The 19,720-nt window shown below is 40.4% G+C and overlaps 2 protein-coding genes and 1 long non-coding RNA gene across 9 annotated transcripts; 2 read left to right on the top strand and 1 right to left on the bottom strand.

Annotated features, from left to right (window-relative positions):
• The first annotated feature begins 416 nt into the window (after positions 1 to 416).
• Positions 417 to 5,670, top strand: LOC115689022 (uncharacterized). 2 transcript variants are annotated; one of them, XR_008817978.1, is made up of 6 exons: positions 417 to 577; positions 695 to 764; positions 4,030 to 4,139; positions 4,667 to 4,738; positions 4,916 to 5,021; positions 5,219 to 5,670. XR_008817978.1 is itself a non-coding variant. In XM_030614988.2 (6 exons), the coding sequence occupies exons 1-5, from the start codon at positions 502 to 504 to the stop codon at positions 4,998 to 5,000; spliced, it is 456 nt and encodes a 151-aa protein (XP_030470848.1). In that variant the 5' UTR covers positions 417 to 501; the 3' UTR covers positions 5,001 to 5,021; positions 5,219 to 5,670. The 2 variants fall into 2 exon arrangements, 1 of the variants encoding a protein (XP_030470848.1); XM_030614988.2 differs by having other exon boundaries at positions 4,667 to 4,781.
• Positions 5,671 to 6,953: 1,283 nt separating this feature from the next.
• LOC130139865 (uncharacterized) lies at positions 6,954 to 9,409 on the bottom strand. Of its 2 annotated transcripts, XR_008817914.1 has the most exons (5): positions 8,601 to 9,409; positions 8,428 to 8,517; positions 8,157 to 8,326; positions 7,863 to 8,012; positions 6,954 to 7,509 (listed from the first exon to the last, which is right to left on the bottom strand). It is a non-coding gene; the product is annotated as an uncharacterized LOC130139865 (long non-coding RNA). The 2 variants fall into 2 exon arrangements; XR_008817913.1 differs by lacking the exon at positions 6,954 to 7,509 and adding an exon at positions 7,635 to 7,715 and having other exon boundaries at positions 8,157 to 9,409.
• A 1,864-nt stretch (positions 9,410 to 11,273) lies between these two features.
• LOC115688991 (pentatricopeptide repeat-containing protein At4g19890) lies at positions 11,274 to 15,297 on the top strand. Of its 5 annotated transcripts, none has more exons than XM_030614962.2 (3): positions 11,274 to 13,495; positions 14,442 to 14,578; positions 14,666 to 15,297. In XM_030614962.2, exon 1 carries the CDS (start codon positions 11,328 to 11,330, stop codon positions 13,440 to 13,442), a length of 2,115 nt encoding a protein of 704 aa, XP_030470822.1. In that variant the 5' UTR covers positions 11,274 to 11,327; the 3' UTR covers positions 13,443 to 13,495; positions 14,442 to 14,578; positions 14,666 to 15,297. The 5 variants fall into 5 exon arrangements, with proteins under 5 accessions (XP_030470822.1, XP_056174059.1, XP_056174061.1 ...); XM_056318084.1 differs by having other exon boundaries at positions 14,429 to 14,578; XM_056318086.1 differs by having other exon boundaries at positions 11,274 to 13,514; positions 14,442 to 14,572.
• The last annotated feature ends 4,423 nt before the right edge of the window (positions 15,298 to 19,720 follow it).

The raw sequence follows: 19,720 nt of genomic DNA, 5'->3' as shown, positions 1-19,720 counted from the left end.
TGTAAAGTCGGAAAATAATTTTTCAGGAAAACAAATCCTAAATATATATATTGAAAAAGGAAGGTAACTTCTTACCGCAGATTACAGTGCCGCGAAATGTGATATACCAATGGTACCTTAGCCTCATCTCTGCTTTAGGGGTTATCTTCTAAATTTATTAGCTGGTGCTCTTAGTGCTACTTTAGATTTGGTGCTCTTATTTATTTATTTTTGGCAATTAATTTGACTCTAATGTCTCAATAAATACATATTCTCCATTTCTTTGATTATCTATTGATATTTGCCTCGTTTGACATTTTATCATACCCATTAAGTAGGAGAAAATTTTAAATAATTTTTCAAATAAAAGTGTGAAGTAAATTTTGTTTTTTTCTCGAGCTAATCAAGGGCATTTTCGTCCTTTTACTTTTGCAGGAGAGGAGGAGGAGGAGGAGGAGGAGGAGGCTGAACTGAGGTGGAGGGGATGCGCAGAGGGAGCGAGCTCCGTAGAGGGTGGTGACGATGATGGCGGTGGATGCGGGCTTCGTGCACAAGACGTGGGACAAGTGGGCTTCCACTTATGTTGGGTCTGGTGCTGGTGAGCGAGCGCTCGAGCTTGATGCGATTCTTTATCATTGTCAGTTTGGTTGAATTGGGCTGGGAAATGCTCGAAATGGTTTGAAATTTCGTTCTTCTTTGTTGCTGCGATGCGCAGGGCAACCGTTGAAGGCAGCTTTGCTACTCAATCATGACCCAACGGGGCCCTCCCGGTTGCTGTCTACCATGTACGGCTTGTACCAATTCCTTTCGTCCTGCGTGTGAAGTTTTTTCATTCTGGTTGAATGAGTTCCTTCGGATTTTGCTAATCTAATTGCAGGACTTGAGTTTTGTAGCTTGAGTTGGTAAAAGGGTCTTGTCTAATTTTGAGTGGAATTCTCGTTTCCTTGGGTGAAACTTAGATGGGACTCGGTAGTGTTTTGGCAACAACTGAGAGTTGGATGTGTTGTTCTTTGGCTGCTGCTGTTACTGGTGTAGCTAGAGAAATTATAAGGAGGAATTTGGTTTTTTTTTTTGTTTTTGTTCTTTTGGGCCAAACAAACTTCACAGAGGTTTCTCTTTACAAGCAGCATCATGTGGAATCTGTAAACCAAAAGGAACATTGGTCATCCAATCTTCCTTACGGGCTTTGTCTCTTGCATGAGTTGCTACCCAATTGACAGGCTGGTTAGCTGATCTTCAAACACAATTCCATGGAATGTCTTCAAAGCTTCAAAGCTTGTCCATGATGTCCTAGACTATGAATTTGATTTTCCATTTGCATGGAAAATTTTGAAATGTCAACAGTTAAAAGACTTGCTTGACATCTGTTTCGATATTGAGCATTCTACAACCTTCTTAAGCAGCTTGTTGAAGGCCACTTTGGATTGCAAGAGATTTCGCGAGTTCTACATCATTTGCCTGAACTGCACCCCTATTCCACCTGGAAAATCTACTCTTTCATCATGAGCAACTACTCATATTCTCCCTTTACTAGATTCCATGATTACACCACCATCACAATTCATTTTCACCGCTCTACTCCATAATCAGGCTTCCTCCATACCTGTGCCTCCCCTTTTATCTTCTGAAGTTCTCTAGTTACCTTGGTCTCTGTCAAAGCCTTGATCTGGAAGAATTCCTTCGTTGCAGAGCTTAACTTAAGCAAAGTCTTTGAAGGGTCATTAACTCTCCCTTGAGAGGTTGCCTCTCATCTATTAATCCTATTTACCCACAACCAAACCTACTTTAGAAAAGAATGCATCTTTGCTTCCCCATTTTGTCTGCACTCATTGAGCAAGTTTAACAACCATCAATCAAAGGTTCGCATACTTCATTCTGAATTTTGGGACCCAACCCAACAGACTTAACCCAACACATTGACTCCATGGTCAGCGCAAAACCACGAAATGAGCATGCTACACTTTTTTTAGTTCTCCTGATAAAATAAGTTTTTTCTGACAGCAAGATCATTTTGGCACAATCTCCATATGAAGAGTTTTACACTTCTGGTGGGCATTGAAGGCTCCAAATCATTTTCCATACTCTATCATCTATTAAAGATGGAAGAAGATGGGCCTTTGTGTTTAGCTCTAACCATTTTTCCGTTTATAACATTATATAGTTTTTTCACTGTTAGTTCCCCTCTTTTCTCTAGTGGGCAATTGACTCTATCTTTGGACATTCTAGCACATTGAGGGGTTTCCAAAATAGCCTTTTCCTCTTCCTCAGAAGCATTATTCCTCACTCTGTCAGATCCCAAGAGTGACTTAGATGACAAAGTAAGGCTTTATCCTTTAAAGTTGGATCAGCTTCCCCTTCTCTGGTTTACTTCATTGTGATTGACTTCGAGGAACCGATGCATCTCTCCACACTTAGATTTCTTACTTGCCACATAGGGCCCTGTTTAATCTCTGTTATCTGTTGCACGATACTAGACCAACCCAAGAATCTCTCCTTCCTATCTGAGCATTTAAAAATTCAGAATGGGGAAAGTAGATGTATTTTAAAATTTCAACCCAGAAAGTAGTAGGACTATGTTGTAATTTCCATGCTAGTCTTGCTAGTAGGGCTAAATTTATCAAATCTGTAAAGCCCTTCCCTTCGTTAGTTTGGGACTCAGACATAAGATCCCAACTCCTCCAATGGAGTTCATTTCCATTCTTCTGGTGACCCAGCCATAAATTATCTATTGTCTTGTCAACCTCTTTACACCATCATTTTTGGAAACTTAAACCATCCCGTAGACTATGTGGGGATTGCATAGGCCACGACTTCACTAAGACTTCTCTTGCTGCCTGCACAAGCATTAATCCTCTCACCCTTGCAACTTCCTTAGATCTTGACAAAACCGAAAAGCTTTCGCCTTAGATCTGCCCAGGGGAGACCTGGATATTTTCCCGGATTATTTAAGTCTCATCCTTTACATTTGAATTTAAAAACAAAGAGGAGTTTTGGAGACTTACACTCTGGCCTGAAGCTCTGCAGTAGTCACGTAGCACTTTCTTCATCCTTTCTGCATTATTTTACAATTGCATTGAGAAAAAAACGAGTCATGTACAAAAAAGAGATGAGAAAGGACAGGACATCTTTTCTTTGGAAGAATGCCATTCAGGGATCCTTCAGCCATGGATTCCTGCACTGACAAGAGTATTGGGCAGTGGTGACTAAATGGAAGAGCTCTAATTTTTACCACATATTCTAAGCACGGTGTGGTGATAAGGAAGTTCCTCTTGTGATTAATTTGCACGTGAGAAGTGACCTATTTGTGGATTCCTTCTGCTCCTTGTTCAAATGAATCAATAGCGCAGGTGCTGCTTTGTTTGAGCCTCATTCTTCTTGTGTCGTCTCTGTGGCTTTTGAGTGTGTGGACTAATGTGTACTCTTGCTTATTGCTTAATTTGTGATGCCAGCACCAATTGGAGGGTAAGCTTGGGGACTGCTGTATTAATGCCTTTCACTCTTGCTGCTCTCTGAATATAGGTTGCTGGTTGAAATGTGATATGCTTGTCCATCATGGACCAGAATTTGATGTGGTATGATGTGAAACCTTTCTTCCTTTCCCCTGTCCGGAAATCGTTTAGGTGAATAGTCCTTCTAAGGAAAATTTATTATGTGCTTATTGGGTCATTACAGCACTCACTGCTTGTGGGAGAGAAGGAAACAAGTTGTTTTATACTGACGTGTAGTAAACCTATGTACATATAGCTGTGTCGGTTCATGTGTTGTGGAGGGCCTTTCCTGCAAAACATGTGCTTGTAATTGTTCTGTATAGATAAAACAGATTTGAGTGCCTATGATCTTCTTTACGTGTTATTCTGCATCCTGTATCTGGGATTTGGGACAAAGTTCAAAAGTTATGCCTGTGGTATTGACTATAGCAGCTTGCTTAGATATCCATGTTATGTTGATAGGTACATGTCTTGCGATCTTCTTTAGTTATTCAAAATCAGTTGAGTCACAGCCTTTATGAGCCCGTTTCTGAGGTATGGAAATTTGATTTGACGATTGCAGTGCCAAACAAGAAGGAATAAAGGCAGATCCCATTCAATTCAGGCAATTTCTTGATTTTCTCAAATGTGGAAAGCTCCAGACCGAGACTTTCTTTATTGGGCCAAACCAATGTACATACATCTCTTTCTGTCATATTTTTCTCACCTTCTCATTTCTCAACTACAAGCATTGTACTTCTGGTTCTTTGTTTGAAGGGAGTGTAATTAGTTTTTAGACTTGAAGGGTTGGGCCGTGAGTTTCTTTGAAGCTAGAATAGAGAAGCTCGTTCATTATAATCTGATTTTAAAAGTTACAGTATTCTAGAAGTCATATTAGTCTTGCTCATTTTTGGCAATTCTCTGATCAAGTTAATCTTCTTATGTGCTCAAGTGCTTGAGTGCGTGCCTTATGTGCGTCGAAGTGTGCATGAAGTTGTTTGCCCCTCCATCCACACCCCAAACCATATTACACTGGAGGAGGAAGAAAAGGGATAAAAGATTGTAGTTCTTTTTTTTAATCCAAATTTTGCATTTTCTTGTAAGCATCAAATGCACTAGGAGTTGTGTATGTTTTCAACCTAGACTTTGACGTTCACTTTTGATTTGGCTTGCTGTAGTGTAAATTGATTAATGTTCGGTTGATGTGATTTTGATGGCAGACCTTGTCACGTCGATCCATGAGAACTGGTTCTGCGCAAGATGCATGAACACATCAAATTCTGCTGGTGAAGGTGCTATTGTCATGCAAACAACAGCTTTCATCTTGGTGGCACTGTGAGCATAAGTTTTAAGGATGTTGGCAGATAGAAAGAATTGGTTTAGGACGATAATGAAAGCATACTGTGCAGTTTTAAGCAATCAGATATTGCAGATAATGCTTCAGCATGCATTTCCCCCATCTATGACAGGTATGATGGTTCAATTGGAGCGGCATCGAGTGCTGTAATGGCTGCTGATCAGTTTGCATGGCAGTTAAATCGAAAAAATCTTTGACCTTGCAGCGAAGTTGAAATTGTAAGCATCACGATTTTCTCTTGTTTTGCTGTTTGGATAAATCAATCTGAAGGAGCTCAAACTATGTTTCCGTCCAAGTTTGTTAAGTAAATCGTAAAGAGCTCAAAACTACATTCGCTTGAGCTGCTTTCATGGGATAAACACGAAATGGACTTTTTTACCATGTTCTCTGACATTTGTTTTTTTGTCATGGAAAGGTATGGTTCATCAGCAGACTCTTCCTGTACCAGTCTGAGCCAAATACTTGCAGCTGGAGATCATGATAATCCAGTGAATCCATTGAGCAAATCTGTCATTGATGGCAAGGAGATCATCTGTCTTGCTAGCCTTCAACTTTGTCACTGCTGGGCTCAGAATGTTCAAACAAGACGAGCTCCAGTAGGTTTGATGGTTGTTGCGAGAATTTTCAAGCGACTAGTATTTACGAGCATTGGACTTTGGTTAGGATGAATTGGGTGAAGGACTCTCTGAGTTAAAAATCCTGTGTGAGATCGTTGGTCTGCTATTTCTTACAAAACTGAGGTCATCTTATTGCGGCGAATTGCTTTGTTCTTTTGCCCCCTTATTTGCTGAATTTAAACTCTACTTGATGGATTCATCTTCGTTAGCTGCCTTGTGCTATATTGCTATTTGGCCATCCTGATACTGGGCGAAGGTCTTGCTGGTGTCTGCATTGTGATTTTCCTCTGTACAAAGATCGTTAAATAAGGTTCAGCTTGCTTACTATTGCCGTCAACATCATTTTTGTTCCTGGCCTTCATACCGATAATAGAAATTAGAACAGGGATGAAACTGTGCTTAGATTAATTACGTTTATGTTCTATCGTCCTCATCCACTTCTTTTAGCATCGAATGAGCCCTTTTATTTTAAAGCAAGTCTCCTTAGTTTAATATCGGACTACCACCTTCTTCGGAGAAAAACTAGTGGTGTAGCATGAAGCAGAAATGAAGAAAACAGAAGTTGATCATGGCAGGATTTCGTAAGCATGGCACAAGCAGAATAGTCATAAAAATAGAAGTTTATTAGTACTTTCAATAAAAATTGAGAGCTACTTTTTTCTCAATTTCATTTCTTTAACAGGAGATATATGTCTCCGCTGTAGATCTCACACCAAGGCAGTCCTATAGCTCGTTACGAAGCATGGCACAAGATGAAGCCCAGGGATGTTAAGTTGCATTGCTTATTCTCTCACGCCATTATTGTACAGACACTGAAGCGTACATTATCAATTGATCATCTCTAAATGTACAATTTCATGGCAAAAAAAATATATAGACTCGGAAGAATCAGATCAAACATGGGAGCTTGTTGACTGAATAAAGGAGAAAGATCTTGTTGGTCTACAATGGATCTATGAGGCAAAGTAAAGTAAAGACGAATCGATCCAGAAGCACAAGAAGGCCAGATTAGTAGCAACAAGCACAAGGACCCATTTGTCCTCATAACCCAAGTCAAGGACTGTTGCTAGATCCTGCAACAAGAATTGGCTCTTTTTTAAACCATTTTATAATGCATGACGAAAATATGTTGAACAAAACTATGATAACTTATGTACAAAGGAAACAAGTCAGATCAGCAGAAGAAATCCTTAGAGCATTTCCAAAATTCTTCATTTGGAGTTTGTCCTATGTTTACCACCTACAGCAAAAGAGCAAGCATCCTCTGCTATCAGAATTCTATTGAGCTGTCTGCTCTTAGACTGGGAAACAAGCTACCGACTTGTCTTATAATGGTATAAAGAAAACATGAAGCAAAGTGAATTATTGGATAGCTAAGCCAACATCAGTATTGTCCTTCTAGCAAAAAATCAGAACTTTCTCCCAAACTAGACTAGGAAACACTAAAGTATATATGTTGAAATGATATGCAAGACTAACCACAAGCATATAAACAAGTGAACTGAGTCAAATACAGGAGCAAGGGATAGAGAATTTGGTCAATCAATTTATAGTGGTTCGGCCCAATCTCGGTGCCTACGTCCACTCCCCGAGCCTTGTCGGGAGGTTAAATCCACTATCTCAAAAATATTTTACAGTTTGTTTGATAAGGAGCCAAATTCTCCAGAACAACTTCAATTCATAACTCGTACAAGTGATTGTCTCTCAACAGACAATAGCAAGCCATTTTCACAAATGTTTCAGCAATCTCCATCAGAATACAAGTGTTCTGCCCACTGAAAAATACTCAAAATAGACCTCACTATGTTCGCAAATAAACTAAACAAAAGCTAGCTATTGAAGCTTCAAAATCAGTTCACTTGAAACAGGGTCAGTCAATTGGCCCGAAGGACATGGTGACCAGGTTAATTCTTGCCACAGCCTGTCAGGTCCAGAGACGACTCCAAAATGACAATCCTTCCACTCATTACTTGATCTGATCTCCTTCATAAATCCAAGATTGACTTCAGCTCAAGTTGTTTCACTTCTTCTTCCTCAGTCCTTCACAACAGAGTTACTATCCTGAACCACCTCTTTGTTGCCTGTATAGCTGCCATATACATTGAACGAGTGGGGTACTGGGTACCATAACAGCTGTGTATCTGGTTTAGCGGCTCACTATGCCTTTAGGAATGGAAACACCATGAAAAGCATCATATGTAAAAATAGTCCAAGGCCATATAATGTGCTTGTCCCACATGATTAGATAATAACTGTTCGGGAATCCCAACACCAGGGTTCACTCCAAACATTCATCTACATGCAGATGGGAGCAGCTTGTGACAAATTAATTCATTTTTATGAGCAAGTCAACAAGTTTTGGTGCTATATGCAGGACAGAATAGTAGTCATCCATAAAGAAGAAGATGTCAAAGAAGATTCTACCTACAGAGAGCATTGTACCTGATTTTGGGATACTCCACCAAGCGAGACTTGCAGGACTCAAAAGGCATGAGGAGATGAAACATTTTTATGATTTCTTACTGGAAATCTTCCTCCAATAATTACTGTTCTTGGAATCGTTCCATTTGCTCACATCCCAAGCCTAATATGCTGAGATCTGGAGAAATCAATAATGAGCTAGGGAATTCAGCAGTTAAAATAAGTTCTCCCTCTGATCCAAAAAAGAGGGAGTAATTTCTCCTGCAAGAATACGAGAATTACCAAGAGCAAATCATATCATTTGCCTCTCTTTACCAAAAAAAAAAAAAAAATCATATCATTTGCCTCCATCTGTAATGTTGCCGAAGACATTTTTGACGGCATAGTCAGTGAATGCCCAGCAGCAAGAACATAAAATAAGGGCCCTTTTGATACAGTCATCACCAAATATCTGTTGACCACTTCCACAAACTTTTCGATTCTACCTACAAGAATCAGATCAACACACAAAAACTGACTAAAGGTGAAAAAGAGATGAAAATTTAAGCAGATGAAGGAAAAGACAAGAATCACGGTGTTTCCTCACCAGCATCAAGAAAGTGGCATTGTGAATCTCCCAGAAAAAGATGTTCACTTGAACGAAGTATGGACCGTCAAGATATGAACAAGAAATATTCTGTGAAAAATGCCATGTTCACCCTATTTCAGAGTTCATTGAACAAGAGCGAAAATACAATACATAAGGAAATGGGTGATTACATAAAGCATGACCGTGTCATGATCTTGTCCTCGTTGCTAGATGAGGACAATAAACACGCATGGGAACTTAATTCTTCTGGCCCCAATCATCAACAGCCATGGAATTGACGATGAATACCCAGAAAAGAAAATATTTGTGAAGCAATCGGTAGGGATCTGAATGTTACTGGAGTCGAAGAGAATTAGGAGAAGGTTAAAGCCATACCAATTCCAATACCAATCTGAGATGAAGAGTCGAGACTTACGGGGTCTTTCTTCGGGATGACAAACACGAAGCGGAACTTGATACTTTTGGCCGCAATGATCAATAGCCATCAAAGAAAAAAAAAATATAAAGCGATCGGTGGGGATTTCAACATTACCGGAGTCGAAGAGAATTAGGAGGAGAAGGTTATGGCCTTACACATTTTTATCAGCATCTCAGTGCATGCCCAGCAGCAAGAACATATATGAATCAACAAATAAATGTTGACCACTTTGAAAAACTTTTCGATTCCATCTATAAGAATCAGATCAACATGTGAAAACTTACTTGAGGCAAAAAAAGAAAAAAATGTGAGCAGATGAAGGAAAAGAAAAGCATCACGATGTTTTCTCACCCAGCATCAAGAAAGTGCATTGACGAGAATCTCTAATAAGAGATGTACACTTGAACAACGTCTGGACCGGAAATATATGAACAAGAAATATTCAATAAAAAATGCCATGTTCATACAATATCTGAGAGTCTAATGAACAAGACTGAAAATAGAATACAAAAGGACACATATGATTACATAAAGCAAAATGCCATGTTCACACATTATCTCAGAGTTTTTTTTGGGTAAAGCACATTATCTCAGAGTTGATTGAGAAAGACTGAAAGTACAATACAAAAGGAAACAGATGATTACATAAAACATGGCCTTGTCATGATCTTGTGCTCATTGTAGATGACGATGATAAACACACACTGGAACTTGATTCTTTTGGCCCCAATTATCAACAGCGATCGAATAGACGATTAATACCCAGAAAAGAAAAGAAAAACTATGAAGCAATCGATAGGGATTTCAACATTACCGGAGTGGAAGAGAAATAGGAGGAGAAGGTTAAGGCCTTACACATTTTTAACAGCATCGTCAGTGCATGCCCAGCAGCAAGAGCATACAAGAGGATCCTCTTGATACAGTCATCAACAAATACATGTTGACCACTTTCACGAAACTTTTCGATTCCACCAATAAGAATCACATCATCACGCGAAAACTTGCTTGAGGCTAAAAAATGATGAAAAGTTGAACAGATGAAGGAAAGGAAAAGCATCACGATGTTTCCTCACCCGCATCAAGAAAGAGGCACTGCCGAGAATCTCCCATAAAAGATGTTCACTTGATCGAAGTCTGGACCGACAAGATACGAAGAAGAAATATTCTGGGAGAAATATGTTCAGAATTCGTTGAACAAGACTGAAAATAGAATGAATACAAGAGAAAACGGATGATCACATAAAGCATGCCCGCGTCATGATCTTGCCCTCGGTGCCAGATGACGATGATAAACACAAGCGGGAACTTGATTCTTTTGGCTGCAGTCATCAACAGCCACGGAATCGATGATCAATACCCAGAAAAGAAAATGTTTATGAAGCAATGGGTAGGGATCTGAACGTCACCGCAGTCGAAGAGAGCTAGAAGGAGAAGGTTAAAGCCATATCAATCCCAACACCAATCTGAAATGAGAGAGTCAAGACTTACAGGACCGAGAGAGCGTGGGAGAGTGTTGGGGGATGTGAAGAGTGGAGCGAGAGGTGTATAAGTAGCGAGAAAATGGCGGTGAAATTTCAAAGACGGTTAAACGGCCGTTGGTTGACAGTTGGTACTGTAAAATTATGATTTTCATTTTTATTGGAAAATAATGTACGGATTCTATTGATTTTCTGACTAATGTTTTTTTTATGCAATTTGATCCAATGGCAACACTTTCTATATATTAAACTACTTTATAAAGAAAAGTTTTGATTTAAATTTATGCTTTTTTGTTCCGCTAAACATCAATGTCAATTCCGATAAAAAAAAAACAAAAAAGCACGTCAATGTCATCCAATGATATGTAACATTTTGGAAGTGTTGATTATCGAATTTGCGAAAATTGTTAACGCATTGAAAGTTATAATGTCTACAATTGATCGCCAAAACATCAGTAGTACCTTATCTATTATAAAAAAAATTATATCCATCGTCATTTATCAATTATCAGGACATTGGATCAAGCCTTCGACGCAAAACTAAACTCGTCCCTATAGTTTAGAACTCTTGACCTGCCAATCCTTCGCAACAGGCTTTGCCAGTTACCGGATGTAGCCAGTTTACAAGTGATGTGAGTCAAAGAATTCAGAAAGAATAATCGTAAAAAAAATTTTTAAACCGATTTATAATTTATCAATTTGTTCCTAAACTTTTTAATGATTTGCTAATCTCATTCCGTTCAAATTGATGGAAATGACTACACTGATAAATTATTAAAAAATTAACAAAATTATTTTAAAATAAAATTGACATGTCGTACAATAAATTTACGATTTTTTTTTATGATAATTTTCCCGAATTCAGAGTAACACATCAACAAGCATAACAGCCATAGTATATTTAAGTTCTTGCTTTAACACGAACCGATTCTTCTCATCTCCTTCCTGTAACTCAAGACCGCCATCGTCAAACCACCCTCTCTTCAGTCGTCAAATCGTTCATGGTTTCCCTTTGCTTTCTCCGACCTCGGCGGCTCTCGCACGCGCAGTCGGCGACCTCAAGCGCCTGCTCTCTCCGACCACTCTGCCAGTCCTCCGGTAGCGACTACCCTTCACCGCAACCCGATCCTCCACCGTCCTGTCGGTCTCCATCCGTCGTGGCATCGATCTGTTCGATGGTGCGCGATGCTCATCACAAGCATGCCCACCTGCGAGCATCGCCTCCGCGCCTCGGCCTTAACGTGGATTGCGATTCTTTGACCCGTGAACAGGCCGTTACCGTCGTTGCCTCACTGGCCAATGAGGCTGGTTCGATGGTGGCGTTGGGTTTCTTTAACTGGGCCATTGGGTCTGATAAGTTTCGGCACTTCATGAGGCTTTATATAGTTTGCGCCGCGTCGTTGATCGGTAACGGTAACTCGGAGAGGGCCAATGAGGTGATGCAGTGTATGGTCAAAAGCTTTGCTGAGATTGGGAGGTTGAAGGAGGCTGTTGATATGGTACTTGAAATGCAGAATCAGGGTCTGGTGCCCACTACCCGCTTGATGAATTTCGTCATGGAGGTCGCCATCGAAAGGGGTTTTCTTGACTATGCACGGAACGTGTTTGATTATTTGTCTGAGAGAGGGGTTTGTCCTGATCCTAACAGTTATAAGCTGATGGTCGTTGCTTACTGTCGAATGGGGAGTATTCTCGAGGCAGATGCTTGGTTGAGTAAACTGATTGATAGAGATTTCATTATTGATAATGCTACTCTTACCTTGATCACCAACTCGTTTTGTGAGAAGGGGTTTATGAATCGAGCTATTTGGTATTTCCGGAAGATGGCTGATCTGGGTTTGACGCCGAATGTTTTAAATTATACCTCACTGATCAATGGGTTATGCAAGAAAGGCAGCATTAAGCAAGGATTTGAGCTCCTGGAGGAAATGGTTAGAAAAGGTTGGAAGCCAAATGTGTATACTCATACGGCGTTGATTGATGGTCTCTGCAAGAAGGGTTGGAGTGATAAGGCATTTAGACTCTTCCTTAAGCTAGTCCGGAGTGAAAATTACAAACCGAACGTGCATACATACACTGCCATGATCAGTGGCTATTGCAGAGAAAACAAGATGAACCGTGCAGAGATGTTATTCGGCAGAATGCAAGAACAGGGACTGATACCTAACACCAATACATACGCGACTCTCATCTATGGCCATTGTAAAGGTGGGAATTTCGAAAGAGCATATGAGTTGATAGGCATAATGACAGATGCGGGCTTCAGTCCTAACATCTGTACATACAATGCGCTTATCGATGGTCTATATAAGAGGGGTAGGTTTGGAGAGGCTTGTAAAATGCTGAAAAAATGTTTCCGAAGTGGACTGGAAGCTGATCTGTTCACATATAGTATACTCATCAACGAGCAGTGCAAGAGGGCGAGCATTGAGCAAGCCCTAGCGCTTCTGAGCAGGATGATTAAACTTGCTGTGCAACCTGATATACACATATACACCATAATGATTTCTGCCTTATGTAAGCAAAAGAGAATGAAAGAAAGCGAAATGATTTTCGAAGAAGCAATCAGGTTCGGCTTAGTCCCTACCAAAGAAACCTACACATCCATGATTGGTGGATTCTGTAGGGATGGGAATGTCAACTTAGCAATAAAATTTCTCCACAGGATGAGTGACCATGGATGTGTCCCTGATAGTATCACTTATTGTGCTTTGATCAGCGGACTTTGCAAAGAGTCCAGGTTGAAGGAGGCTCGTCGACTATACGACTCGATGATAGACAAGGGACTTTCCCCATGCGAGGTTACTCGACTGACGTTGGCCTATGAATACTGCAAAACAGATGAATCTGCTAATGCATTGCTGATTTTGGAGAGATTAGAAAATAAACTTTGGATCCGAACTGTGAATACATTAGTGAGGAAGCTTTGCAGTGAGAAAAAAGTGGGAATGGCAGCACTGTTCTTCCATAAATTAACCGACAAGGAAAACAGAGTGGATCGTGTAACATTAGCTGCATTTATGACTGCTTGTTACGAAAGCAACAAATATGCTCTTCTTTCAGATCTGACCAAAAGGATCCGTGAAGGAAATGGCTGCCACTCACAGCTTATTTGATGGATCATCATAATTGCTAAAGTTGGATCAACAGAAAGTGCAGAGATGGCCTAGTGAGAATTTTGAGAATTTGTACATTTGATTATTTGGTGTTGTACAGCTTTAGTAATGAATTTAAATATGATCTAAGTCTGATTTTATTGAAAAAAATTCAAAGAAATTTTGAAAATTAGACCTCTGGGAAGCTGGATTATCTTATATGCCTATTATTTCAGTAACAGATTAGACCTCCGTGTCTAGGTCAGAAAAGACAATTTCCTTATGGTGTGATTTCTCAATGATCAGTTTTCGTACAGACATGTCATTTTCATATTGAATTAGCTTAATTTATATGGCTGAAATAGGACCCTTCATTTTGTAGTTCTGCAAATTACGAGTGTGTGACTTGTTTAAGAAATTTCAAATGATAAAAGAATAGAAGTTATGTGACTTGATGCTAGTAAGTATTTTTTTCATCCCTGAGACAGATCTTCCTTACTGATATGGATCTCCTTTCTAATAATTCTTGAAAATGGAACTTGATCATGTTGTTGCAAGAAAGCAAAGTTTTGTATATCAGTCAAAGTATAGAAAATAGAAGAGACAAGAGGCATTTGTACGTGCAGTGTGGCTATTCTAATCTGATCGATCTTATTTGATATAGAAATTGTACCTTTCACTTGATATGCTGTTTAAATCTAAGCATCAAATGGGGCACTTAGCATAACTTTCTTCCGGTTCACCTTTCACCATTAGAATGGCATGTTCATCAATCGATAGTGTCTTAGGATCTGGTTCTTTTCTTGCAATATGTTCAGCATTTAGATTCTCCTTTCCGTGCTGAATCTGGAAGATATTATCTTTTTGTGTCATTTGCTTGTCCTTGGGCATGCATGTGTCTCACCTACATGAAGACTAGAGGACTTGACAAAATCCCTGGTCATACTAGTACTTGCATAGTCAGTTTCTCAGTTCGCTCTTGCTATATTCATTTGATCAGTTTTGAGTTACTTGTCTTAGGTACTCACATTGGATGGGTTCTCCCTGCAACTCCCAAGAACCTGGAGTAGAGCTTGATTCTATTAGTGGAGCAAGAAGTGTCAGAGAACTGGATGAGCTTGCAAGTACAAACTACCGAGGAAAATAATCCTGTACGTGTGAGTAACATTTCTTGAAGTGTTTGTTTCCACTAGTACTTAATGTGTTTTAAGCTCGCAAGTTATAGTGCTACATATGTATTGCAGATTATGGTAGGTTTATTGGGTAAAAAAGCTGAAATTGTTTGAAAATGAGAGCTCCGAGATTTTTGCTCTCTAAGCTCCTTAGTTTGGCCGAATGGAGACTTTCATCTTTATCCTCCTCACTGCAAGCCCAAAGAGAAGGAGCTAACTAATGGATGCATGACAGTTTACACATTGGTGCGTTCAAGTGCAGGGTTGCGAAGCAGCAGGTGACTTATGAAGCGGTACTTTCTCTATCACTGCAAATTATCACTCTCTATATTTGAAATAGCAACTTGTATGCTTTTTAGTTATTCTGATCAGTGGTACAGTGTCCACCATGACTGCCGAGACATTCAATCAACTCATTCCTGTGGGGGAGCATATTGAGACACGATTGAGGGATTGATGGTTTAATGAGCCAATATTGAGGATCAAATGAAACAGTTTTTTTATTGCAATGCAAGAGATTAAGGTCGAATTTAAGGCATCCCGGAAAAGCCCAACACAAGTACCCATGCATCCTAAAACCATGGCATCGAAACAAAAAGATGACAAGAACCCCGACGCTAAGTCTGATGGTGATATACCCATTCTAGAGGATGGTTCTGTTGTGATCATTGAAGGAAAAGCCAAGGCTGTTGACGTTCTTAAAACATGGCTTGACAAAACATTTCCAGAAGATTGAGGAGAGCTTGAAACAGTTACAAGGCCTCTAAGACCCGACTCCGACGGACCTCTCCATCTATGTCAAGGCCAAAGTACCGAAGAAATTCAAATTGCCCGAGTTTGAAAAGTATGATAGCACAACTTGTCTGAAGGCTCACTTCACACCACCCCCCCCCCCCCCCCCTCCCCCGCGCTCTCCAAAAACCTGGAATGGAGTCAGTGAGGCATTCCTCAAGTAACATAAGTTCATAATGGGTATTATCCCCTCCCATGAGGATCTTGAAGGTACTGAAAAGAGGAAGACTGAGTCTGATGCACCTAGGGGACCGGCGGACCCGTTATGCGACTAGACGAACTAACGGGCTCGAAGTCAACGATCTCAAATTGAGCTCAAATTTAGTCGGCTGAAACGAAACAACGTGCTGATCAATACTCACGCCGTTGGCCGTGACTAATGATGGATTTTCGCGATTCGAGGTCGTTTAGATGGGTTTTTCTATTATTTTAATATTTTTTATGGGTTAATTTAGTAAAGGGCAGTTTCGTAATTTTGCGTTTTGATGTTTATTAATCCTAGTAGGGTTAGGTTTGGGGATATATAAGCTTGTTTTAGGATTTCGTTTGAGCAGACTTTGGATATTTTGATTGTTAATCGATTGAGAGAACAGTTTGTTCCTCGTTATCGTTTCGATTCTTCTGTTTAGCCTAATTTCTTTCGCGCTTTGGCATTAATTGGTATTAGAGCATATGTTACCTAAATCAATGGCTGAACAGAATCGAGGTGGTCGAAGACAGCATGCTCGTGGAGGCCGGGGGCGTGGAGTTGTTCCTAATGCAGATGAACAGCCGCGTCTGAGAGACCTGCGAGATATAGAAATTCTGGAACAGAGAAGGCGAATCCAGGATTTGGAGCAACGTCTTGCGAATGCAAGGCTTGACGCTCAATCCGAAGAAGAAGCAGAATCTAAGAATCCATCCGATGATGAAGAGGAGGACGTAAACCCTTTCGGGGTTCTGAACCAGGGGCGGAATCGAGGAGTACGACCTAGAAATCAGCGCTCTTCTCAAAATTTCGGGATGAAGATCGAGATTCCCGAGTTTAATGGTAAGGCTCATCCCGATGAGTTTATTGATTGGTTACATATGGTAGAACAGATTTGTGATCTTAAAGACTTAATTGAGGGGCAAAAAGTGAAGTTAGTGGCTATTAGGCTGCGAAAATATGCTTCGATTTGGTGCGAACACGTGAAAAAGCAACGCGCTAGAGAGGAGAAGCTAAAGGTGGATCGCTGGGAGAAGATGAAAAAGTTGCAAAATTTTTTTTTGCCTACCCATTTAAGCAAAGAGGCGTTTATCGAGTATCATAACGTCAAGCAAGGTGATAAAATAGTTGAGGAATTTACAGAGGAATTTGATCGCTTGCGGATGCGTTGTGATGTGGCGAAGGAAGACGAGGAGACGATTGCTCGATATCTGGCAGGCTGCGATATAAGATCTCTGATGTTGTCCAATTACAGCAATATTGGACATATGAGGATGTGTGCAGACTAGCCCTAAAGGTGGAGGGGCAGTTTAAAAGAAAGAGCAGTAAGTCCAAGTGGTCTAGCAGCAGTTCTAAGTGGTCAGGCAGCAGTTCCAAGTGGTCAAATAAAGAGTCCCGAGGGAAAGCAGGGAGTTCTTCAGCCCCGGCGGCAGTTAAGGGTGCTGATTCAAAATCTGCAACAAAAGGAGAGCATGGTAGTATTGGATCTAGCAGGGGAGGAGCTACAGGCAAGCGATGTTTCAAGTGTCAAGGACTCGGGCATTTTGCTGCTGATTATCTAAACCACAGTTTGTGACACTTATAGATAATCCAACTTTTTATGAAAACCCAACTTATGATGAATCTGATGGAGAGCAAGAAGATGCGTATCCAAATCAGGAGGATATTGTCTATGTCGATTCTGGTGAGTCTTTAGTTGTGCGTCGGGTTTTAAATATTGCTGAGGTAGATGATGAATCGTGGCTCAGGCATAATATCTTTCATACTAAGTGCACTAGTGGAGGAAAAGTGTGTAGTATGATAATTGACAGGGGAAGTTGTGAGAATGTGACATCTACCACTATGGTAGAAAAGTTGGGGTTGAAAACTGTCGAACATCCTCAACCATATAAGTTGTCATGACTTAGGAAGGGGAATGAGGTAAAAGTGAGCAAGAGGTGTTTAGTGCAATTCTCGATTGGGAAGAAATATACTGATGAAGTGTGGGGTGACGTAGTTCCAATGGATGCTTGTCATACTTTGTTAGGAAGACCTTGGCAGTTTGACAGGAAAACATAGCATGACTGATTAAAAAATACGTATACCTTCAAGAAGGAGGGTGGACCATTACTCTGGGTCCTTCAGATTTGAGAAAAGAAGGGAAAAGTAATCTACTTTCCAAATCAGAGTTCCAGGAGGAGGCAGTGAATGCCCCAGAGCTTTTTGTTGTTGTAGTCATGGAGCAGAATCTTGATAGTCCGGAAATTTTAACTCAAGTTCTGCCTATACTTGAGGAGTTTGTTGATGTCGTACCAGAGGAATTGCCACCCATGAGGGACATTCAGCATTGTATAGATCTCATTCCAGGAGCTGCTATGCCTAATAAGGCAGTTTATAGAGTGAATCCTAAGGAGCATGAGGAGATGCAGAGGCAAGTGCAGGAACTATTAGAAAATGGTGCAATTCGAGAGAGCATGAGCCCTTATGCAGTGCCAGCTTTGTTGGTTCCTAAGAAAGACGGGTCGTAGAGAATGTGCGTGGATAGCAGAGCTGTCAACAAGATCACGATCAGGTATCACTTTCCTATCCCGAGATTTGATGATTTAATTGATCAGCTGTATGGAACGACTATCTTTTCGAAGATAGACTTGAGGAGTGGATATCATCATATTAGGGTGCGTCCTGGAGATGAGTGAAAGACCGCTTTTAGAACTCGAGATGGTCTGTATGAGTGGATGGTGATGCCTTTCGGGTTATCAAACGCGCCGAGCACCTTTATGAGACTGATGAATCAGGTGTTTCGTTCTTTTATTGGCCAATTTGTCGTCGTATATTTTGATGATATTTTGGTTTATAGTGCATCGACTGATCAACACTTGCAGCATTTGAGAAGGGTGTTCGAGACATTGAGGGAGCATAAATTGTATACTAATACCAAGAAGTGTCACTTCCTGACTGATCGTGTGACCTTTTTGGGATATATAATAACCAAGGAAGGCATTCAAATGGACCCAGCTAAGGTTGAGGCTATTACAAATTGGGAGATTCCAAAAAATATTCATGAGGTACGTAGCTTTCATGGGCTTGTGTCTTTTTATCGGAGATTTGTTCGGGATTTCAGTACTATTATTGCATATCTGACGGATTGTCTGAAAGGCAGTAAATTTGTGTGGACTAAGGAGGCAGAAACTGCCTTTCAATTATTAAAGAAGAAGGTGACTAAAGCACCTGTTCTCGTGCTTCCTGACTTTAATGAGATTTTTGAGGTGCATTTTGATGCTTCAGGTGTTGGTACTGGGGGTGTCCTGAATAAAAAATGTAAACCTGTAGCATTCTTTAGTGAGAAGTTGAATGAGGCGAAAAGGAAGTATTCAACTTATGATAAAGAATTTTATGCTATTGTGAGGAGTTTGGAGCATTGGAGGCACTATCTTATTTCGAAAGAGTTTATCTTATTTTCTGATCATGAAGCCTTGAAATACATCAATGGGCAGCACAAATTGAATGCAAGGCATGTGAAGTGGGTGGAGTTCCTTCAAGTTTTCAGTTTTTCCGTCAAGCATAAAGCGGGAGTGCTAAATAGTGTGGCAGATGCATTGAGCAGAAAACACTCTTTGCTGTCTACAATGCAGGTAAAAGTTCTAGGCTTTGATACTTTTAAAGATTTATATGTTGATGATTCTCATTTTGGGGATATCTGGAGGAAGAGCAAAATGGAGCTTTTTCAGCAATTTCAGATCGTGGAAGGTTACCTATTTAAAGGTAACAGATTGTGCGTTCCTCAATGTTCTTGAAGGGAATCTATTATTATTGAGGGACATGCAGACGGTTTAGCTGGGCACTTTGGCGTGGATAAGACGAAGGCCTTGTTGAGTGAACATTTTTATTGGCCTCGGATGGAGCATGACGTGATGCGTTTTATAGAGAGATGCAGGGTATGTCATGTGGCAAAGACCAAGAGTACTAATGCTGGACTGTATATGCCTCTACCTGTTCCAGTTGCACCGTGGGAGGATGTCAATCTTGACTTTGTCTTGGGTTTGCCAAGAACGCAGCGGAATAAGGATTCAATAATGGTGGTTGTCGATAGGTTCTCGAAGATGGCCCACTTTGTCTCGTGTAGCAAGTCCTATGATGCTTCACCGGTTGCTCGATTGTTTCTACAGGAG

The sequence above is a fragment of the Syzygium oleosum genome, unplaced genomic scaffold (genome assembly GCF_021117445.2).
Source record: "Syzygium oleosum isolate NSW1041296 unplaced genomic scaffold, Sole_v2.1 Sole_v2.14, whole genome shotgun sequence".
NCBI lineage: Eukaryota > Viridiplantae > Streptophyta > Magnoliopsida > Myrtales > Myrtaceae > Syzygium > Syzygium oleosum.
The sequence above is the reverse complement of the archived record's forward strand: the minus strand, read 5'-3'. Positions and strand labels throughout refer to the sequence as shown.